The sequence below is a fragment of the Scyliorhinus canicula genome, chromosome 5 (genome assembly GCF_902713615.1).
Source record: "Scyliorhinus canicula chromosome 5, sScyCan1.1, whole genome shotgun sequence".
NCBI classification, from domain to species: Eukaryota; Metazoa; Chordata; class Chondrichthyes; order Carcharhiniformes; family Scyliorhinidae; genus Scyliorhinus; species Scyliorhinus canicula.
This window is the reverse complement of record NC_052150.1, coordinates 225,087,420-225,108,647: the sequence shown is the minus strand read 5'-3', so window position 1 is coordinate 225,108,647 and position 21,228 is coordinate 225,087,420. Positions and strand designations below refer to the sequence as shown.

Sequence of the window (21,228 nt, the reverse complement as noted above, 5' to 3'; positions counted from 1 at the left end):
GTGCGTTACCAGCGGACCAGAAAATATCACCACCAGCAAATAGCTGAAGAACTCTGGACATGGTTACACCAGTTGCAGCAACACATCTTCCTTTTTCTCCAGCCCAGCATTCCATTTGCCTTCCCAGTTACCTTCTTCGCCTGTCTGGCAGTTTTATGGCTTTCATGAACAGAGACCCTCAAGTCCCTTTGTACTGCAGCTCTCTGCAGTCTCTCTCTATTTAAATAATAATCCACCTTCTCATTTTTCTTCCAAAATGAACAATCCCACATTTTCCAACTGTAGTGGTATGATTAACATGGCTGCCTGCCATTGGTGCAGAACACCGGCTTACCATTGGCCCTGGCCGGTCATGTGCTTCTCGACCGATTGGTTGAGACCAGTCATGTGACGGCTCCCCGATTGGTCGAGAGGCTGAGTTAACCCCGCCTCCAGGGTGGGGTATAAATACCCAGTATGCCCTACGGTCATCCATTTACTGTGGTCAACCGCAGGGCTAACATCTAGCTATTTAAAGCCATACTTTTGTGCAGCAACTCGTCTCGCGTTCAATTGATGGTACATCACCTACGTTGAATTCCATTTGCCAATTTTCCCACTCACTTAATCTGTCAAGATCTCTCTGGAGGCTATTCATATCCTCCTTCCAACCTGCCTCCCCCCCCCCCCCCCCACCCCCCCCACCCCCCCCCCCCCACCCCCCGGCAACCCCCCCCCCCCCCCCCCCCCTCCCCGAGGCCACAGTCTGTTCCTTCCTCCAAATCATTATTTTTATTTTATAATCTTTCTTGTCACAGATAGGCTGACATTAACACTGCAATGAAGTTACTGTGAAAAGCCCCTAGTCGCCACACTCTGAAATGAAAATGAAAATGAAAAATTAAATGAAAAACCGCTTATTGTCACAAGTAGGCTTCAAATGAAGTTACTGTGAAAAGCCCGTAGTCGCCACATTCTGGTGCCTGTTTGGGGAGGCTGGGATGGGAATTGAACCGTGCTGCTGGCCTGCCTTGAAAGCCAGCGATTTAGCCCTGTGCTAAAGCAGCCCCAGCCCTCCAGCGCCTGTTCGGGTACACAGAGGGAGAATTAAGAATGTCCAATTCACCAAACAAGCACGTCTTTTGGGACATGTGGGAGGAAACCTGAGCACCCGAAGGAAATCCACACAGACACAGAGAGGATGTGCAGACTCCGCACAAACAGTGACCCAAGCCGGGAATCGAACCTGGGACCCTAGAGATGTGAAGCCACAGTGCTACCCACTGTGCTACCATGCTGCCCAATTGTGAAGAGCTGTGGTCCCAGCACTGATCTCTATGGCATACTGCCAACCAACCTGAGAAAGACACACTTGTCACTATTTGCTGCTTCCTGGTAGTTAGCCAACCCTCAATCCATGCCAGACTATTATCCCCAATACAATGAGCTTCCATCTTGCGTATTAAACATTTGTATGGCACCTTATCAAATGCCAATTTTCAAAATCCAAACATACAACACTAGCTGGTTCTCTAACTACCCTGGCTGATACCTCCTCAAAGAACTCTAGTAAGTTTGATCAGATCATTACATTCCGAATGTATTGCTATTATCGCCTTAACAGAACAAAGAACAAAGAAAAGTACAGCACATGAACAGGCCCTTCGGCCTCCAAGCCTGGGCCGACCATGCTGCCCATCTAAACTAAAATCTTCTACACTTCCTGGGTCCGTATCTCTCTCTTCCCATCCTATTCATGTATTTGTCAAGATGCCCCTGAAACATCACTATTGTCTCTGCTTCCACCACCTCCTCCGGCAGCGAGTTCCAGACACCCACTACCCTCTGTGTAAATAAACTTGCCTCGTACATCTCCTCTACACCTTGCCCCTCGCACCTTAAACCTATGCTCCCTTGTAATTGACCTCTCTACCTTGGGAAAAAGTCTCTGACTATCCACTCTGTCTATGCCCCTCATCATTTTGTCGACCTCAATCAGCTCGCCCCTCAACCTCCGTCGTTCCAGTGAGAACAAACCGAGTTTATTCAACCGCTCCTCATAGCTAATGCCCTCCATACCAGGCAACATCCTGGTAAATCTCTTCTGCACACTCTCTAAAGCCTCCACATCCTTCTGGTAGTGTGGCGGCCAGAATTGAACACTATACTCCAAGTGTGGCCTAACTAAGGTTCTATACAGCTGCAACGTGACTTGCCAATTCTTATACTCAATACGACGGCCAATGAAGGCAAGCATGCTGTATGCCTTCTTGATTACCTTCTCCACCTGTGTTGCCCCTTCAGTGACCTGTGGACCTGTACACCTAGATCTCTCTGACTGTCAATACTCTTGTGGGTTCTACCATTCACTGTATATTCCCTACCTGCATTAGACCTTCCAAAATGCATTACCTCACATTTGTCTGGATTAAACTCCATCTGCCATCTCTCTGCCCAAGTCTCCAAATGATCTAAATCCTGCTGTATCCTCTGACAGTCCTCATCACTATCCACAATTTCACCAAACTCTGTGTCGTCTGCAAACTTACTAATCAGACTAGTTACATTTTCCTCCAAATCATTTATATATACTATGAACAGCAAAGGTCCCAGAACTGATCCCTGCGGAACACCACTAGTCGCAGCCCTCCAATCAGAAATGCACCCTTCCATTGCTACTCTCTGCGTTCTATGACCTAGCCAGTTCTGTATCCATCTTGCCTGCACACCCCTGATCCCGTGTGACTTCACCTTTTGTACCAGTCTGCCATGAGGGACATTGTCAAAGGCCTTACTGAAGTCTATATAGACAACATCCACTGCCCTACCTGCATCAATCATCTTTGTAACCACTTTGAAAAACTCTATCAAGTTATTGAGACAAAACCTCCCCTTCACAAAACCGTGCTGCCTCTCGCTAATACGTCCATTTGCTTCCAGATGGGAGTGGATCCTGTCTCGAAGAATTAACTCCAGTAATTCCCCTACCACTGACGTAAGGCTCACCGGCCTGTAGTTCCCTGGATTATCCTTGCTACCCTTCTTAAACAAAGGAACAACATTGGCTATTCTCCAGTTCTCTGGGACATCACCTGAAGACAGTGAGGATCCATAGATTTTTGTCAAGGCCTCAGCAATTTCCTCTCTAGCCTCCTTAAGTATTCTGGGGTAGATTCCATCAGGCCCTGGGGACTTATCTACCTTAATATTTTTCAAGACGCCCAACACCTCGTCTTTTTGGATCTCAATGTGACCCAGGCTATCTACACACCCTTCTCCAGACTCAACATCCACCAATTCCTTCTCTTTGGTGAATACTGATGCAAAGTATTCATTTAGTACCACGCCCATTTCCTCTGGCTCCACACAGAGATTCCCTTGCTTATCCTTCAGTGGGCCAACCCTTTCCCTGGCTAACCTCTTGCTTTTTATGTACGTGTAAAAAGCCTTGGGATTTTCCTTAACCCTATTTGCCAATGGCTTTTCGTGACCCCGTTTAGCCCTCCTGACTCGTTGCTTAAGTTCCTACCTACTTTCCTTTTATTCCACACAGGCTCCGTCTGTTCCCAGCCTTCTAGCCCTGGCAAATGCTTCCTTTTTCTTTTTGACGAGGCCTACAATATCTCTCGTTATCCAAGGTTCCTGAAATTTGCCGTATTTATCTTTCTTCCGCACAGGAACATGCCGGTCCTGAATTCCTTTCAACTGCCATTTGAAACCTCCCATATGTCAGATGTTGATTTACCCTCAAACATCCGCCCCCAATCTAGATTCTTCAGTTCCCGCCTAATATTGTTATAATTGGCCTTCCCCCAATTTAGCACATTCACCCTAGGACCACTCTTACCCTTGTCCACCAGCACTTTAAAACTTACTGAATTGTGGTCACTGTTTCCGAAATGCTCCCCTACTGAAACTTCTACCACCTGGCCGGGCTCATTCCCCAATACCAGGTCCAGTACAGCCCCTTCCCTAGTTGGACTATCTACATATTGTTTTAAGAAGCCCTCCTGGATGCTCCTTACAAACTCTGCCACGTCCAGGCCCCTAGCACTAAGTGAGTCTCAGTCAATATTGGGGAAGTTGAAGTCTCCTATCACAACAACCTTGTTGCTTTTACTTCTTTTCAAAATCTGTCTGCCTATCTGCTCCTCTATCTCCCGCTGGCTGTTGGGAGGTCTGTAGTAAATCCCCAACATTGTGACTGCACCCATCTTATTCCTGATCTCTACCCATATCGCCTCGCTGCCTCTGAGGTGTCCTCCCGTAGTGCAGCTGTGATATTCTCCCTAACCAGTAGCGCAACTCCGCCACCCCTTTTACCTCCCCCTCTATCCTGCCTGAAACATCTAAATCCTGGAACGTTTAGCTGCCAATCCTGACCTTCCCTCAACCTGGTCTCTATAATGGCAACAACATCATAGTTCCAAGTACTAATCCAAGCTCTAAGTTCATCTGCCTTATCCTTGCATTAAAACATATGCACTTCAGGCCACCAGACCCGCTGTTTTCAGCAACATCTCCCTGTCTGCTCTGCCTCAGAGCCATACTGGCCCTATTCCCTAGTTCTCCCTCAATGTTTTCACCTTCTGACCTATTGCTCCGGTACCCACCCCCTGCCATACTAGTTTAAATCCTCCCCGTGTGACACTAGCAAACCTCGCGGCCAGGATATTTATGCCTCTCCAGTTTAGATGCAACCCGTCCTTCTTATACAGGTCGCACCTGCCCCGGAACAGCTCCCAGTGGTCCAGTTAACTGAAACCCTCCCTCATACACCAACTGTTTAGCCACGTGTTTAGCTGCTTTATCTTCCTATTTCTAGCCTCACTGGCACGTGGCACAGGGAGTAATCCCGAGATTCTAACAACTGATTCCAATATTTTTCCAATAAATGACTGGCCTGGACTAACAGGCCTATAGATTCCTGCATTTTGCCTTCTTCCCTTTTTGAATAAGGGTACAACATTGGAAATTTCCCAATCCTTTGGCTGCAAGGATTTTTGGAAAATGACTCCCAATGCACCCACGATCTTTGTAGATAGTTCCTTTAAGATCCTGGGTGTAATCAGGTCCAGGGGACTTGTCAGTCTTTAACCCCATTAGTTTGCCTGAAACTAATTCTCTGGTGATGGTATTTAATTCCTCCTCTGTATTTTTTGCTGTTTCTGGGATGCCTGTAGTATCCTCTACAACAAAGACTGATGCAAAATATCTGTTTAACTCCTGTCGTTCCCTTGTATGGGGGCTGGTTTAGCACACTGGGCTAAATCGCTGGCTTTGAAAGCAGACCAAGGCCAGCCAGCAGCGCGGTTCAATTCCCGTACCAGCCTCCCCGAACAGGCGCAGGAATGTGGCGACTAGGGGCTTTTCACAGTAACTTCATTGAAGCCTACTCGTGACAATAAGCAATTTTCACTGTTCCCCATAATTACCTCCCCAGTTTCATTATTTAAGGAGGCAATGCTTTCTTCCTGTTAATGTATTTTTAAAAAACTCTTGTTTGTTTTTATGTTTCTCGATAACTTGCCCGCATTGATTATTTTCTCTTCTTTCCTTATTAGCAGTTACCCCACCACCTTTTCTTCCACTTGTCCTTCCTTAAAATCAAGTAACCCGGAATATTGATTTCCCAACTTTGATCTCCTTGCAACCATATCGCAGTAATGGCTATCAGATCATGCCCAATTAACTCTATTCGTATCGTCTGTTCATTTATCTTAATTTTTATGCTATGTGCGTTGAGATGCAGAACTTTTCATTTTGTTTTTAGACCACTTTTCCTTACACTAAGCCCTCCTCTAGGGACCATAGAGCCGCTGTTTATGTATTGCTGTTTATTCCCATGTCTTCCTCTTTTGCTTTCACTTTTTCTGCTCTAACTCTCTGCTCCTGAACCCCTCCCCCTGCCATACTAGTTTAAACCTTCCCCGATAACACCAGAAAACACCCCCGCAGGGATAATGGTCCTGTTCCTGTTGGGGTGGAACCCATCCGGTCTTTAAAGGTCCAATTTGAAACCTAGCCTCCGACACCACCCCTTTAGTCATGCATCCATCCTGTCCATCCTCCTAACTCTGCTCTCGCTGACGTGTGACACTGGGAGTAATCCTGAGATTACTACTAAGGGTGTGGAATGCCCTGCCTGCAACAGTAGTGGACTCGCCAACACTAACGGCATTCAAATGGTCATTGGATAGACATATGGACGATAAGGGAATAGTGGAGATGGGCTTTAGAGTGGTTTCACAGGTCGGCGCAACATCGAGGGCCGAAAGGCCTGTACTACGCTGTAATGTTCTATGTTCTATGTACTACTTTAGAAGCCCTGCTTTTGAATTTAGCCCTTGCCCATCTCTTTCCACCTCGTCGACACAGTTGAGCCACTCTTGGTGTTGTGCACTTTTAAACCGTTAACTTGCCAAAACTGGCAAGCAAACTGTTGCAATTGATGAATCAATATTCCTGAATCTTAGCACGTGTTTAAATGTTCAGATTTTCCATGTAGTTTTGTATTTTATTTCAACAGAAAAGTTGAAGGAAGAAGAATCAGCGCTTCTGAAAAACTGTAAGTCAGACCAGCCTTTGAAGATGTCATGGTTCACAATGCCTCAGAAGAATTGTGAACTATCTTTGCAATGAAGGGAACCCTTGAAAGATGAGTTTAAAAGTTCCTGTCCATACATCATGCCAACCTACGATGCCCCTCCACTCATCCCCAATGGCCCCTCATCCCCTTCATGTCAACTAATGTCCCTCCAATCAACCCTCATTGCCCCTCATGCCTTCCATGCCAACCTATGGTTATTCATTAACACATGGCTACCGATACCCTCCATATCGACCTCTGGTACTTCCATGCCCATTCACCTAATGTACAAATCTATTGAAGCTAAACAGTGTCATGTATGCAAAAGCTTTAAAAAGACATTCAATTGATAACTTAAAAAAAACTTGGTTCTACGGGAACTGCAGGCACTTGACACATGTTTGTCTTAAATAAGCATTGAGCAATTGAGAAATACATCAAAGAGGAAAAGTTGGCACTTAAGCAATGTTTTCCCTTGGATGCAGCTGCTTCAAAGGATAGCCTGCCTCTCAGCCAAGAATACATAGAATCATAGAATTTACAGTGCAGAAGGAGGCCCCTGAAAGAGCACCCTACTTAAGCCGACACCTCCACCCCATCCCCACAACCCAGCAACCCCACCCAACCTTTGGACACTAAGGGGCAATTTAGCATGGCCAATCCACCTAACCAGCACATCTTTGGACTGTTGGAGGAAACCGGAGCACCCGGAGGAAACCCACGCAGACACGGGGAGAAAGTGCAGACCCCGCACAGATAGTCACCCGAGGCTGGAATTGAACCCGGTCCCTGGAGCTGCGAGGCAGCAGTGCTAACCACTGTGCCATCGTGCCGACCATAATAAGTCTTGGCTGAGATCCCATTCTCATCTCTTATTTCTTGACTGACCCCATAGCATGGGCAAAGGGATGGGGCGGACGGGAAGACTGGGGGTTGAAGGAGTCTGTAAAATTCATCCCAGAGACCTAATTTTCACTTCATTTGGAATGTACGTTTTGTCTGCAACTAAGATCCTTATAAATGAATATGTATATTTTTTAGAATAAAGATTTGTTGAAGCTATGCGGAGCAAATAAGCTGTGAGGAGGGGCTGTGCAGAGTTGGGTGGTGGGGGAGTTGTAGGATTGGTGGGGAAAAGCCTCTTATGAGCCAGTAAATGATTTTATTCTCCAACAGCAACGGTTTTCAATAGCTTTTATCCTTACACATATAATTACATGTTTGATTTCTTGATGTGATAGGTGCAAAATTCTAACCCAACATTTGATTTATCTAAAATAGTGCAGAAACAGCGACAACATGATGCATCCATCGACAGAAGTAAGTTCTAAATTGAAATAGTGACTTTATAAGATATCTGTGCTATTTTTGAAAAACAGAGCAACTTGAGGTCAGCTGAATTGCTCCAATGCTAGACTGGAAGCCACTGGCCTCAAAAATCTCCAATTCTTTCAGTTAAATCTGTGTTGCAATTCAGGTGTCTACAGGTAGTTGTTTGGGTGGCAAATGTTTACATTGGGTTTCCACCTCAATTGAACAGTGCTGAGGTTTCCTCAAGCAAAGGGGGATGGTTCATAGGGTGCGAGACTCATTTGCCGACCAGGAACTAGGGAACAGGAAGGAGTAAGCCATTCAGCCCCTCGAGCCTGTCCTGCTATTTAATGGGACGATGCCTGATCTGTGGCCTAACTCTATATACCTTCCTTTGTCCTATATTGATGTGCGATCAATAACTACTGAAACGAGGATGTAGTCCGAATTAAAGGCATTAATCAACAAGATGTTTCCCCAGCAGCTCGAGTACAGAAAGAGGCCGGCTGCTGGGGTACACGGGTTCTTATACCCCGCCTCACCTTACATTCCGACCAATGAAATGCAAACACTTGGGCCAATGAGCGCCGAGCCTTCTCCACCAATGGTAGCTCACACTCCCAGGTACCGTAGTACCTCTAGTCATACTACCACACATATCCCTTAATATCTTTGCTGAGCTTCAACTGTTGTTTGTGGTATGAGTAAAAAAGATGGGAATAGTAGATGCTGTCCAATAGAAACCCGATAAGATTGGCCACTGAAGACCCCCCCCCCCCCCCCCCCCCCCACCCCCAGTCTACTGCCTTATCGCATAAACCAGGTGTACAAACTGTGTCAGCAACACATCCTGGCTCCAAAACACCAGGATAGTTTACTTACAGATGTTGGTGAAAAGAAATCAGCTGGCCTAAGGATACAATTGCTTCATAGAATCTACAGCACGGAGACCGGCCCCTCAGCTCAAACTGGTCCATGCCAACCAAAACGCTCCATCTAAGCTCACCCCATTTGCCTGCATTTGGCCCATATCCTTCCAAATGTCCGAGGGGGTGCTTTTGCTAACACTGTTGGGGAGGTTTTAACTAATGTGGCAGGGGGATGGGAACCAGATTAGGAAGTTAGAGGTCAGTAAAGAGGCAGCAACTAAAGCCAGTAAGGTACTAGATAATAAACTCATTGTGACTAAGGGGAAGAGTAGACAGGGAAGAGATGATGAACGCAAAAGGACAGGTGGTCTGAGGTGCATTTGTTTTAATGCGAGAAGTGTAACAGGTAAGGCAGATGAACTTAGGGCTTGGATTAGTACCTGGGAATATGATGTTATTGGTATTACTGAGACTTGGTTGAGGGAAGGGCAAGATTGGCAACTAAATTTCCCAGGGTACAGATGCTTCAGGAGGGATAGAGAGGGAGGTAAAAGGGGGGGAGGAGTTGCATTACTGGTCAGAGATGATATCACAGCTGTGATTAAGGAGGGCACGATGGAGGATTCGAGCACTGAGGCAATATGGATAGAGCTAAGAAATAGGAAGGGTGCAGTAACATTGTTGGGACTTTACTACAGGCCTCCCAAAAGCGAGCGTGAAGTAGAGGTACAAATATGTAGACAGATTATAGAAAAATATAGGAGCAATAGGGTGGTCGTGATGGGAGATTTTAACTTCCCCAACATTGAATGGGACTCATGTAGTGTTGGAGACGTAGATGGAGCAGAATTTGCAAGGAGCATCCAGGAGAGTTTTTTAGAGCAGTGTGTAAATAGTCCAACTCGGGAAGGGGCCATACTGGACCTGGTATTGGGGAATGATCCCGGCCAGGTGGTTGAAGTTTCAGCCGATGATTACTTTGGGAATAGCGATCACAATTCCGTAGGTTTTAGAATACTCATGGACAAAGACGAAAGTGGTCCTAAAGGAAGAGTGCTAAATTGGGGAAAGGCCAAGGATATCAAAATTCGGCAGGAGCTAGGGAATGTGGATTGGGTGCAGCTGTTTCAGGGTAAATCCACATTTGAAATGTGGGAGTATTTTAAGGAAAGGTTGATTAGAGTGCAGGACAGACATGTCCCTGTGTGAATGAGAGATAGAAATGGCAAGGTGAGGGAACCATGGATGACGAGTGGAATTGTGAGACTAGCTAAGCTGAAAAAGGAAGTATACATAAGATCTAGGCAACTTAAAACTGATGAAGCTTTGTAAAAGTGTTGCTCCTCAGGTTCCCATTAATTCTTTCCGCTCTTACCTTAACCCCAAGCCCTCATGTTCTCGATTCCGCAACCCTGGGAAAAAGACCGAGTGCATTCACCCCATCCATGCCTCATGATCTTATACACCTCTGTAAGATCACCCTTCTGTCTCCCACGCTCCAAAGAAAAAGGTCCTAGCCTGTCAAGATTCTAGCACCCAGGAGAGTTTTTTTAGAGTGGTATGTGTGCGGAATGAGCTGACAGAGGAAGTGTTTGAAGCAGGGACATTGACAATATTTAAAAGGCATTTGAACAGATACATGGATAGGAAAGGTTTAAGAATAAAGAGCAAAGAACAAAGAAAATTACAGCACAGGAACAGTGGTGTTCCACAGGGATCCGTGCTGGGACCACTGTTGTTTGTGATTTACATAAATGATCTGGAGGAAGGTATAGGTGGTCTGATTAGCAAATTTGCAGATGATACTAAGATTGGTGGAGCTGCAGATAGCGAGGGGGACTGTCAGCGAATACAGCAAAATATAGATAGATTGGAGAGTTGGGCAGAGAAATGGCAGATGGAGTTCAATCCAGGCAAATGCGAGGTGATGCATTTTGGAAGATCCAATTCAAGAGCGGACTATACGGTCAATGGAAGAGTCCTGGGGAAAATTGATGTACAGAGAGATCTGGGAGTTCAGGTCTATTATACCCTGAAGGTGGCAACGCAGGTCGATAGAGTGGTCAAGAAGGCATACAGCATGCTTGCCTTCATCGGATGGGGTATTGAGTACAAGAGTCGGCAGGTCATGTTACAGTTGTATAGGACTTTGATTAGGTCACATTTGGAATACTGCATGCAGTTCTGGTCGCCACATTACCAGAAGGATGTGGATGCTTTAGAGAGGGTGCAGAGGAGGTTCACCAGGATGTTGCCTGGTATGGAGGGTGCTAGCTATGAAGAAAGGCTGAGTAGATTAGGATTGTTTTCATTAGAAAGATGGAGGTTGAGGGGGGACCTGATTGAGGTCTAAACAATTATGAGAGGTATGGACAGGGTGGATAGCAATAAGCTTTTTCCAAGAGTGGGGGTATCAATTACAAGGGGTCACGATTTCAAGGTGAGAGGGGGAAAGTTTAAGGGAGATGTGCGTGGAAAGTTTTTTACGCAGAGGGTGGTGGGTACCTCAAACGCTTTGCCAGCGGAGGTGGTAGAGGCGGGCACGATGGCATCATTTAAAATGCATCTAGACAGATATATGAATGGGTGGGGAACAGAGGGAAGTAGATCCTTGGAAAATAGGCGACAGGTTTAGATAAAGGATCTGGATCGGCGCAGGCTGGGAGGGCCGAAGGGCCTGTTCCTGTGCTGTAATTTTCTTTGTTCTTTGTTCTTTATTCTTAAACCTTTCCTATCCATGTATCTGTCCAAATGCCTTTTAAATATTGTCAATGTCCCTGCTTCAAACACTTCCTCTGTTAGCTCATTCCACACACATACCACCTTCTGTGTAAAAGTGTTGATCCTCAGGTTCCCATTAATTCTTTCCGCTCTTACCTTAACCCCAAGCCCTTTAGTTCTCGATTCCACAACCCTGGGAAACCGAGTGCATTCACCCCATCCATGCCTCATGATCTTATACACCTCTGTAAGATCACCCTTCTGTCTCCCACGCTCCAAAGAAAAAGGTCCTAGCCTGTCCAATCTCTCCCTGTAATTCAGCCCCTAGAATCTTGACAATATCCTTGTAAATCTCTTCTGCACTCTCTCCAGTTTAATAACATGAACACAATACTCCAGGTGTGGCCTCCCTCACGTCCTGTATAACTGCAACATAACTTCCCAACTTCGATACTCAATGCCCTGACTGATGAAGGCCAGCATGCCAAAAGCTGCCTTCACTGCCCTATCTACCTGTGCCTCCACCTTTAGAGAACCAGGCACCTGAATTCCAAGGTCCCTCTGTTCCATTTTACTCCCTGAGGTCCTACCATTCACCGTGAAAGTCCTACCTTGATTTGACTTTCCAAAATGCAACACCTCACACTTATCTGTATTGAACTCCATTTGCCATTTCTTGGCCCACTTCCCCAGCTGATCAAGATCCTGCTACAAATTTTGATAACTTTCCTCACTATCTGCAATGCCACCTGTTTTAGTGTCATCTGCAAGCTTACAGATCATGCCTTGAACATTCTCATCCAAATCGTTGATATAGATAACAAACAGCAATGGGCCCAGCATTGACCCCTGAGGCACACCACTAGTCACAGGCCTCCAGTCCGACAAGCATCCTTCCACCATTACCCTCTGCTTCCGACCATCAAGCTAATTGTATATCCAATTTGCCAGCTCTCCCTGGATTTCATGTGAACTAAGCTTCCAGAATCGCCTACCATGTGGAACTTTATCAAAGGTCTTACTGAAATCCATACAGACTACGTCTACCAACCTGCCCTCATCAATCTTCCTGGTCACAGGACAGCACGGTGGCACAGTGGTTAGCACTGTTGCTCACGGCACCGAGGTCCCAGGTTCGATCCCGGCCCTGGGTCACTGTCCGTGTGGAGTTTGCACATTCTCCCCGTGTTTGCGTGGGTTTTGCTCCCACAGCCCAAAGATGTGCAGGCCAGGAGCATTGGCCACGCTAAATTGCCCCTTAATTGGAAAAATGAATTGGGTACGCCAAATTTATTTTAAAAAAATCTTCCTGGTCACTTCATCAAAGAAATCTAACAAATTTGGAAGGCATGATTTCCCATGCACGAAGCAATGCTGACTATTCCTAATCAAACCCTGGGCTGGATTCGCCGAGACATCGTGCTGAAATTGCAAAATGTAATCGGCCTGCAGAATCGGCTCCGATGGCGGAATCTGGTTTGACGTCAGTTCAGCGCAGATTTCGAATTCTCCTGACCTCCCCCCGCCCCCCCCCCCCCCCCCCCCCCCTCGCAACATGACGAAATCGCGACGCCCGAAGACCGATTCTCCAGGGCCTCCGCGATTCTGAGGCCTGGATGCGCCAATTTCCCGACGGTGTGGTTCGAACCACGTATAAAAATTTGTGAAGCTGGCCGTATGGGTGGGTGCCGCCCCCTCTCCGGCCACCCCACTCAACCGGCGACACCCTACTCTGCCAGCCTTGCCCTTCACTCTAACACTAACATATGCACCCTGAACTCTAGCTATTTCACTTTTAAAGGACTCCCACTTGCCGGAGGCCCCTTTGTCCTCAAACAAGCTACTCCAATCAATCTTTGCAAGCTCCTGTCTGATTGCATCAAAATTAACCTTACGTATTTGCTAAAAAGTGACTCCACCCTCCACTTCGCAACGCCCTGCGAGACCGCTGCCTTTCGAGCGCAATGTGGCCGGTCGTTCTCGCCCATTAATGTGTTTAAAAGGGGCTGGTTTAGCACACTGGGCTAAATCGTTGGCTTTGGAAGCAGACCAAGGAAGGCCAGCAGCACGGTTCAATTCCCGTACCAGCCTCCCCGAACAGGTGCCGGAATTTGGCGACTAGGGGCTTTTCACAGGAACTTCATTGAAGCCTACTTGTGACAATAAGCGATTTACACTTTCACTTAAAATAAGTGAGCTAACACCTCTAATAAAGTAACAAAAATATTTCTCAGATGAATGTGTTGAGTGCTCAAGCATAGTTTCAGAAATTTGTTGTTCATATGTTAACTACCAGAAGAAAAAATAGTTGAACAACGCTTCCCGCAGATTACAGGAGGGGGTCTTCCATTAGATAGAGTGGTAACCAACAACAGGAACTCACTTTCCTGCAGCTGAGTCCGAAAACAGTTGACTGAATATTTGATTGTGCTTCATTATTGTGCATACATTCTGCAAGGGCAATGTCCGACCATTTCAATTTGTTATTTGCAATGTTTGACCAACAAAATGCTGTTCTTCTCTGTCAACAGTACGATCGAAAAAACAGGAAGAACTAGTTCATCAAAGTAAGTTTGGAAATATTTGCTTCGAAGATTGTAAGATTCAAAGCCTTCAAAATAATTAATTGCATATTATCTTTGTTTTTTGAGGTAGTTTTCTGTGATTAAAAGTGCTCCCTTAATGCAAGCATTATTTATCACCACTTCAGCATGAATCAGTGTTTGCATTTTGGAAACTTTCTCTTCTGGACGGTTTACCAACACAACAGACATAGCATTTGGTCAATGAGGCAGTCAAGTGCAATAAAAATGCAGTTAAAATTCATTTCTGCCCTCCACAGAAAAGTATTATCTAAGATCATGCCAATGCGATGGAGGATCATGTCAAAGGCCAGTTGTCCAGAGAAATTCAGCAACATCTTCCGACTCCCCCATCCATATAGACCATTAATTGCTGAAGGAAATGCATAACTAGCTGGACAGTTGCAACAAGTTCACCTCAGGCCATATGGACGTGATTTACCGGCTGCGTCCCGCTGGAATCGGAGCGGGACACGGCTGGTAGATCCCAGGATAGGATTCCCACGGGATTCCCGATGGCCGTTACCTGATCTCGCGAGGGGTAAGCCTGTCGTGCATGGTTAAGTGAGTTTAAAAACCCCACTTAGCCGTGCTGACGCCGGATCAAACGGCCACCCGGCATCTATTGGCGCTCGCCGAGGAAACTCCAGCCAAGCACTGATTAGTTCTGGCCCACACAAATGGAAAATAGGGGTACCAGCACTTGGAGAGGGGGGGGGGGGGGGGGGGAGGGAGGGGAGGTGAGCTCATTCTGGAGATCCAAGGGTGGTTGGACTCTTGCCAGCCTGGCCATTCTGACATTGCTCGTTCCACCTAGGCACCCTGGCAGTGTCATCTGGTGCCACCCTGGCACTGCCAGAATGCCCAGGTTACACTGGCAGGCTGACGGGGGCACTGCCATGGTGCCAGGTTGGCAGTACCAAGCTGGCATTTTGCCCGCACCAGGGATCGGGCCTGGAGATGCCCGGTCGGTATGTGATTGGGTGCGGCGGGGGGGGGGGGCAAGGATCCCCCAGGAGTGAGTTCACCCCCAGGGGGTGAGGGTGGGGGGATTGGTGGGATGGAGGTGGTGGTGAGGGTGGGGTGAGGGTGGTGTGGGAGTGAGGGTGGGGGTGAGGGTGGTGTGTGAGTGAGGGTGGGGGTGAGGATGGTGTGTGAGTGAGGGTGGTGATGAGGGTGGTGTGTGAGTGAGGGTGGGGGGATTGGTGGGATAGAGGTGGTGATGAAGGTGGTGTGTGTGAGGGTGGGGGTGAGGGTGGTGTGGGAGTGAGGGTGGGGGTGAGGGTGGTGTGTGAGTGAGGGTGGGGGTGAGGATGGTGTGTGAGTGAGGGTGGGGGTGAGGGTGGTGTGTGAGTGAGGGTGGGGGTGAGGATGGTGTGGGAGTGGTGTAGGGTGAGGGTGGTGTGTGTGTGAGGGTGGGGGTGAGGGTGGTGTGGGAGTGGTGTAGGGTGAGGGTGTTGTGGAGTTGGTGTGGGGATGATGGTGCTATAGTGGTGGTGGGGGCTGAGGGTGGGTTGAGTGTGGTGTGGGGGTGGCACTCCACTAGAAAATGACTCCTATATCCCCCTCTCTGCATTTGTCAGTCAATTGAGGTGGAGGATTGGCACACGTGTTCTGGGGAACATTGAACGGATCGGCGTCCAAGAGGGTCTCGAGCTATGCGTCCGCAAACCTTGGTACCGCTCTCCTTACTGCTATCTTGTTGGCTGGGATGGAGTGTATGGGGAAGGAAGTGTGTATGGGGAAGGAAGTGTGTATGTGCAGCTGCAGCTTGTCAGTCCCCTGAGTGTTGGCTGGGATGGGGTGTGTGGGGAAGGAAGTGTGTATGGGGAAGGAAGTGTGTATGTGCAGCTGCAGCTTGTCAGTCCCCTGAGTGTTGGCTGGGATGGGGTGTGTGGGGAAGGAAGTGTGTATGGGGAAGGAAGTGTGTATGTGCAGCTGCAGCTTGTCAGTCCCCTGAGTGTTGGCTGGGATGGGGTGTATGGGGAAGGAAGTGTGTATGTGCAGCTGCAGCTTGTCAGTCCCCTGAGTGTTGGCTGGGATGGGGTGTGTGGGGAAGGAAGTGTGTATGGGGATGGAAGTGTGTATGTGCAGCTGCAGCTTGTCAGTCCCCTGAGTGTTGGCTGGGATGGGGTGTATGGGGAAGGAAGTGTGTATGTGCAGCTGCAGCTTGTCAGTCTCCTGAGTGTCAAACAGGAAACCAGAGAATCCGGCACCATTTCTCATTGGAATCGATTGTGATCCACATGGCACCGGTGCTAGCCCCTCAACGGTAGCAGAATCGATCCAGGTTCGGCACCAGTTTTGCTGTCTTGAAAATCCACGAATTCTGCATTGGCGTCAACACTTTGTCTCAGAAACAGTGAATCCCGCGATATATGTTTCAACTCCTGATTTAACTGGCCTGGCCAGCCTTTCCAAATATGACAACTTGCCCATTCCAGGAATTAATGGAGTAAACCTTCTCCAAGTTGCTTCCATTGCATTTCCATATTTCTTCCAGTAAGGAGACCAATACTGTACGCAATACTCCAGACACGGGGCGGAATTCTCCGACCCCCCCGCAGGGTCGGGGGATCGCCCGGGGCCGGCGTAAATCCCGCCCCCGCCGTGGCCGGAATTCTCCGCCACCCGGGAAACGGCAGGAGCAGGAATCGCGCCCCGCCGATCGGCGTGCCCCCCGCGGCGATTCTCCGGCCCGCAATGGGCCGAAGTCCCGCCGCTGACAGGCCTCTCCCGCCGGCGTGGTTTAAACCACCTCTGGTGCCGGCGGGATTGGCGGCGTGAGCAGGCCCCCGGGGTCCTGGGGAGGTGCGGGGCGATCGGACCCCGGGGGGTGACCCCATGGTGGCCAGGCCCGTGATCGGGGCCCACCGATCGGCGGGCGGGCCTGTGCCGTGGGGGCACTCTTTTTCTTCCGCCGCTGCCACGGCCTCCGCCATGGCGGAGGTGGAAGAGGCCCCCCCTACCGCGCATACGCCGGTGGTGATGTCAGCGGTCGCTGACGCACCGGCACATGCGCGGACCAGCGAAGGCCTTTCGGCCAGCCCCGACGCCGCCGGCGTAGTGCCAAAGGCCGTTGGCGCCGGTTTTCGCGCCATGGGTGGAGCGGAAACCACTCCGGCGCGGGTCTAGCCCCTAAAGATGCGGAGAATTCCGCACCTTTGGGGAGGCCTGACGCCGGAGTGGTTGGCGCCACTCCGCTATGCCGGGACCCCCCGCCCCGCCGGGTAGGGGAGAATCCCGGCCACGGTCTCAACAATGTCTTGCACAACTGAAGCATGAACTCCCTACTTTTATATTCGATTCCCCTCGCAATAAATGGAAACATTCTATTAATTCTATTAACTTGCTGTAACTGCATGCTGAACTTTTGTGATTCCTGCACTCAGACAGCTAGTTTGCTTAAGATAAAGGAAACACGAGCCAATTTGTAAACAGCAAAGCTTTCAGAAACGGTGATGTAATAATGACCAGGTCATCTAGCTGGTTCTATTGGTTGTGGGACAACTAATAACCAGGACACTGAGGGTAGCTCCCCTCCTCTTCTTTGAAACATTGACGTGGGGTTTTTTACTGCCATGAGTGAGCCATCCCTATCTGATCTGGCCTGCATGTGACTCCAGCCCTACACAGCGACGTGGTTGACTTGTAACTACCCCCCCCACTGAAATGGCCCAGCAAGCCACTCAGTTCAAGGGCAATTAGGGACGGGCACCACATGCTGGTCCCAGCCAGAGACACCCACATCCCAAGAACGAATTAAAAATAAATTGACATTGAGCCACCTAATGGGATATTAAGGTACGTTCGACAGGATTTAAGGTTTGCAGATGATACAAAGCTGGGAAGCATTGTGAACTGTGAGAAGGTTGGTTTAGATTCCCAAATGGACATAGACAAGGTGGGGGAAAGGGCAGACAGGGAGAAGATGAATTATAATACAGAGAAATGTAAAGTGATTAATTTTGTTTGTGAGAATGTGTTGAGGCAATATAAAAGGTACAACTCTAAAAGATGGGCAAGAAGAGAGGGACCTTGGTGTGTACGTGTATGAGTCATTGAAGGGAGCAGAAGAGATTGATAATAAAGCAGCATGTCCCAGAGCGGACATTCCAGCGCTAACCACCAGCGGCAGGATCTTCCAGTGCAGCTGAAGTCAGCCTCCAATGGCAGCTTCTCCGGCATTGGGGTGAGCCATGCAAAGCACCATGGACTTCAGCAGGACATGAAAAACCCTCCGGCAGCCAATGGCGAGCTGCCTCCTCCATGGGACAACCTGCCATAAAGGAATTGGGAAGGGGGGGGGGGGGGGGGGGGGGGGGCGTGGGAAAGCAAGGAGGTCGTGTTGACCTTGGATAGCACACTTGTTTACCCTCAGCTGGAATATTGCATCCAGTTCTGAGCACCGCACTTTGGGAAGGTTGTGAAGACGTTCGAGAGGCCAAAGAAAAGGGGCGAGATTCTCCGCAAATGCGGCGAGTCGTAAAGGCTGCCGTGAAACTGGCCGTGTTTCACAGCAGCCTCCGCGCCCCCTCCTGGGACCCGATTCGCCCCCCCCCCCCCGGGCGGGGATAGCAGCGGGGCCCCGTGAACCACGGCATCGCGGCCTTAGCGACCGTCGCTAAGTCCGCGCGCCAAGCGTCACGCCGGCTGACGCGTACGATGACGTCAGCCGCGCATGCGCGGATTAGACGGCTCCAAGCCGCGCATGCGCGGGGCTGTCATCTCCCTCGGCCGCCCCGTGGACTGATCCTGTGGGGCGGCGGAGGGAGAAAGAGTGCGTACGTTACGGACGCACTGCCCGCGATCGGTGCCCACCGATCGCGGGGCCCATGCCCCCCTTGGCACGGCCGTGGTACTGCTGTGCCAATCAGGGCCCTTCATGCCCAGAACGGGCATGTTCATGCCCAGAACGGGCATGTTGCGGCCGTTTTTACGATGGCAGCAAGCAGGTGTGTTTGCTGCCGTAAATACGGCCGTAAAGGCCTGGGAACTCGGCCCATCGGCCTGGGGAGAATCGCTGTTCGCTGTAAAAAACGGCGAGCAGCAATTAGTGTCGTGGGGCGGCCGTGGGGGGGGGGGGGGGGGGGCTTACAGTTATTAAAATTTATTGGCGAAGTTAGAATTTTCCTTACAGAATAGAGGGAAGAAAAGATTTGACAGAGGTATTCAAAATCATGAGTAGATAGGAAAAACTTTGCCCATTGTCATAGAGTCAGAGAGATCGACATCTCAGGAAAGGCCCTTTGGCCCATCGCATCTGTGCCGGTCAGAAACAACTACCTACATATTCTAATTCCATTTTCTACCACTTGGCCCATAGCCTTGTAGGCCCTGGGATCGAAAGTGCACATCTCAGAGAGATCTAGGTGTACAAGTCCATAAGGCACTGAAAGGGGCAACACAGGTGGAGAAGAATGTCAAGATGGCATGCTTGCCTTCATTGGCCAGGGCATTGAGTATAAAAATTGGCAAGTCATGTTGCAGCTGTATAGAACCTTAGTTAGGCCACACTCGGAGTATAGTGTTTAATTCTAGTCGCCACACGACCAGAAGGATGTGGAGGCTTTAGAGAGGGTCCAGAAGGGATTTACCAGGATGTTGCCTGGTGTGGAGGGCATTAGCTATGAGGAGAGGTTAAATAAACTCGGTTTGCTCTCACTGGAACGAAGGAGATTGAGGGGCAGCCTGATAGAGGACTACAAAATTATGAGAGACATTGACAAAGTGGACAGTCAGAGACTTTTTCCCAGGGTAGAGGGGTCAATTACTAGGGGACATAGGTTTAAGGTGCGAGGGGCAAGGTTTAGAGGAGATGTACGAGGCAAGATTTTTACACAGAGGGTAGTGGGTGCCTGGAACTTGCTGCCGGAGGAGATGGTGGAAGCAGGGACGATAGTGACATTTAAGGGGCATCTTGACAAATACATGAATAGGATTGGAATAGAGAGATATGGACCCCGGAAGTGTAGAATATTTAACTTTAGACGAGCAACATGGTCGGCATGGGCTTGGAGGGCAGAAGGGCCTGTTCCTGTGCTGTACTTTTCTTTGTTCTATGTTCTTTGAAAATGATTGCTCGCATCCCTGCTACTTCCTCCCTTGCATTGCTCAACAACCTGCGATACATTTCACCTGGCGCTGCATAATTATTTACTTTTAATCATGACGGATCACAGGAAGGTGCTCTCTGCCTTCGATACCCACACTGGCCCTTCACAATTGAACACAGACACAAAGTATTCATTTAGAACACTACCTCCACTCTCCGGCTCCACACACAAATTATCACTGTGGCCCTTTCAGGACCCTATTCTTTCCCAAGTTATCCTTTTACCCTGAATGTACTTATCAAACAATTTAGGATTTTCCTTCATTTTCCCTGTTAATACCCTTTCATGTCCCTTTTAAGTTCTCCTAATTTTCTTTTTAAGTTCCCTCTTGCAAATTCTACATGCCTCCAGGGCTTCTGCAGAACAATTACGCTTGTAATTCGATGTCTTCCTGACTCACATGATGTCTCTTCTAATGTTGGTTGTGCATCTCTGTCTGCTGAGCCTTCTCCCAGGATCCCAGCCCCTGGCCAAGTTAGCTTAAACCCTCCCCAACAGCAAACCTTCCTGCAAGGACGCTGCTCCCATTTCAGTTCAGGGGCAACCTATCCACCTTCCCCGAAAATGGTCCCAATATCCCAGAAACCTAAAGCCCTCCCTCTTGCACCATTTCTCTAGCCACGCATTCATCTGGACTAACCTCCTATTTCTATACTCACTCCCACACGGCACCGGAATAAATCCAGAAATTACTACCTTCTGGGTCTTATTTTTTAATCTTCTTCCTGGCTCCCTAAATTCTGCATGCAGGACCTCATCCCTTTTAGTGCCTATATTGTTGGCACCCATGTGTACCACTATATCTGTCTGTTTGCCCTCCCCTTCGAGATGCCCTACAAATGTTCAGTAACGTCCCTGACCCTGGCACCAGGGTGGCAACATACCATCTTGGAGTCACTTTTGCGACCGCAGAAATGTCTATCTGTTCCCCTTGCAGTTGAATCCCTGACCGCTATAGCCCTGATGTGTTCCCTCCTCTCGTCTTGTGCAGCGGACCCACCCATGGTGGCCACTGCTTTCTCCGACACAGTCATCTCCCGCAGCAGTATCCAAAATAGTAT

At 48.8% G+C, this 21,228-nt stretch overlaps 1 protein-coding gene across 2 annotated transcripts in view; it reads left to right on the top strand.

Annotated features, from left to right (window-relative positions):
- LOC119966625 (uncharacterized abhydrolase domain-containing protein DDB_G0269086-like) overlaps nucleotides 1-21,228 on the top strand; it is a 229,516-nt gene that overhangs the window by 71,120 nt on the left and 137,168 nt on the right. For both annotated transcript variants that reach the window (XM_038798629.1, XM_038798628.1), the window contains exons 14-16: nucleotides 6,509-6,547; nucleotides 7,850-7,888; nucleotides 14,001-14,036. In XM_038798629.1, the coding sequence (XP_038654557.1) occupies nucleotides 6,509-6,547; nucleotides 7,850-7,888; nucleotides 14,001-14,036 (114 nt within the window). The remainder of the gene's footprint in view (nucleotides 1-6,508; nucleotides 6,548-7,849; nucleotides 7,889-14,000; nucleotides 14,037-21,228) is intronic.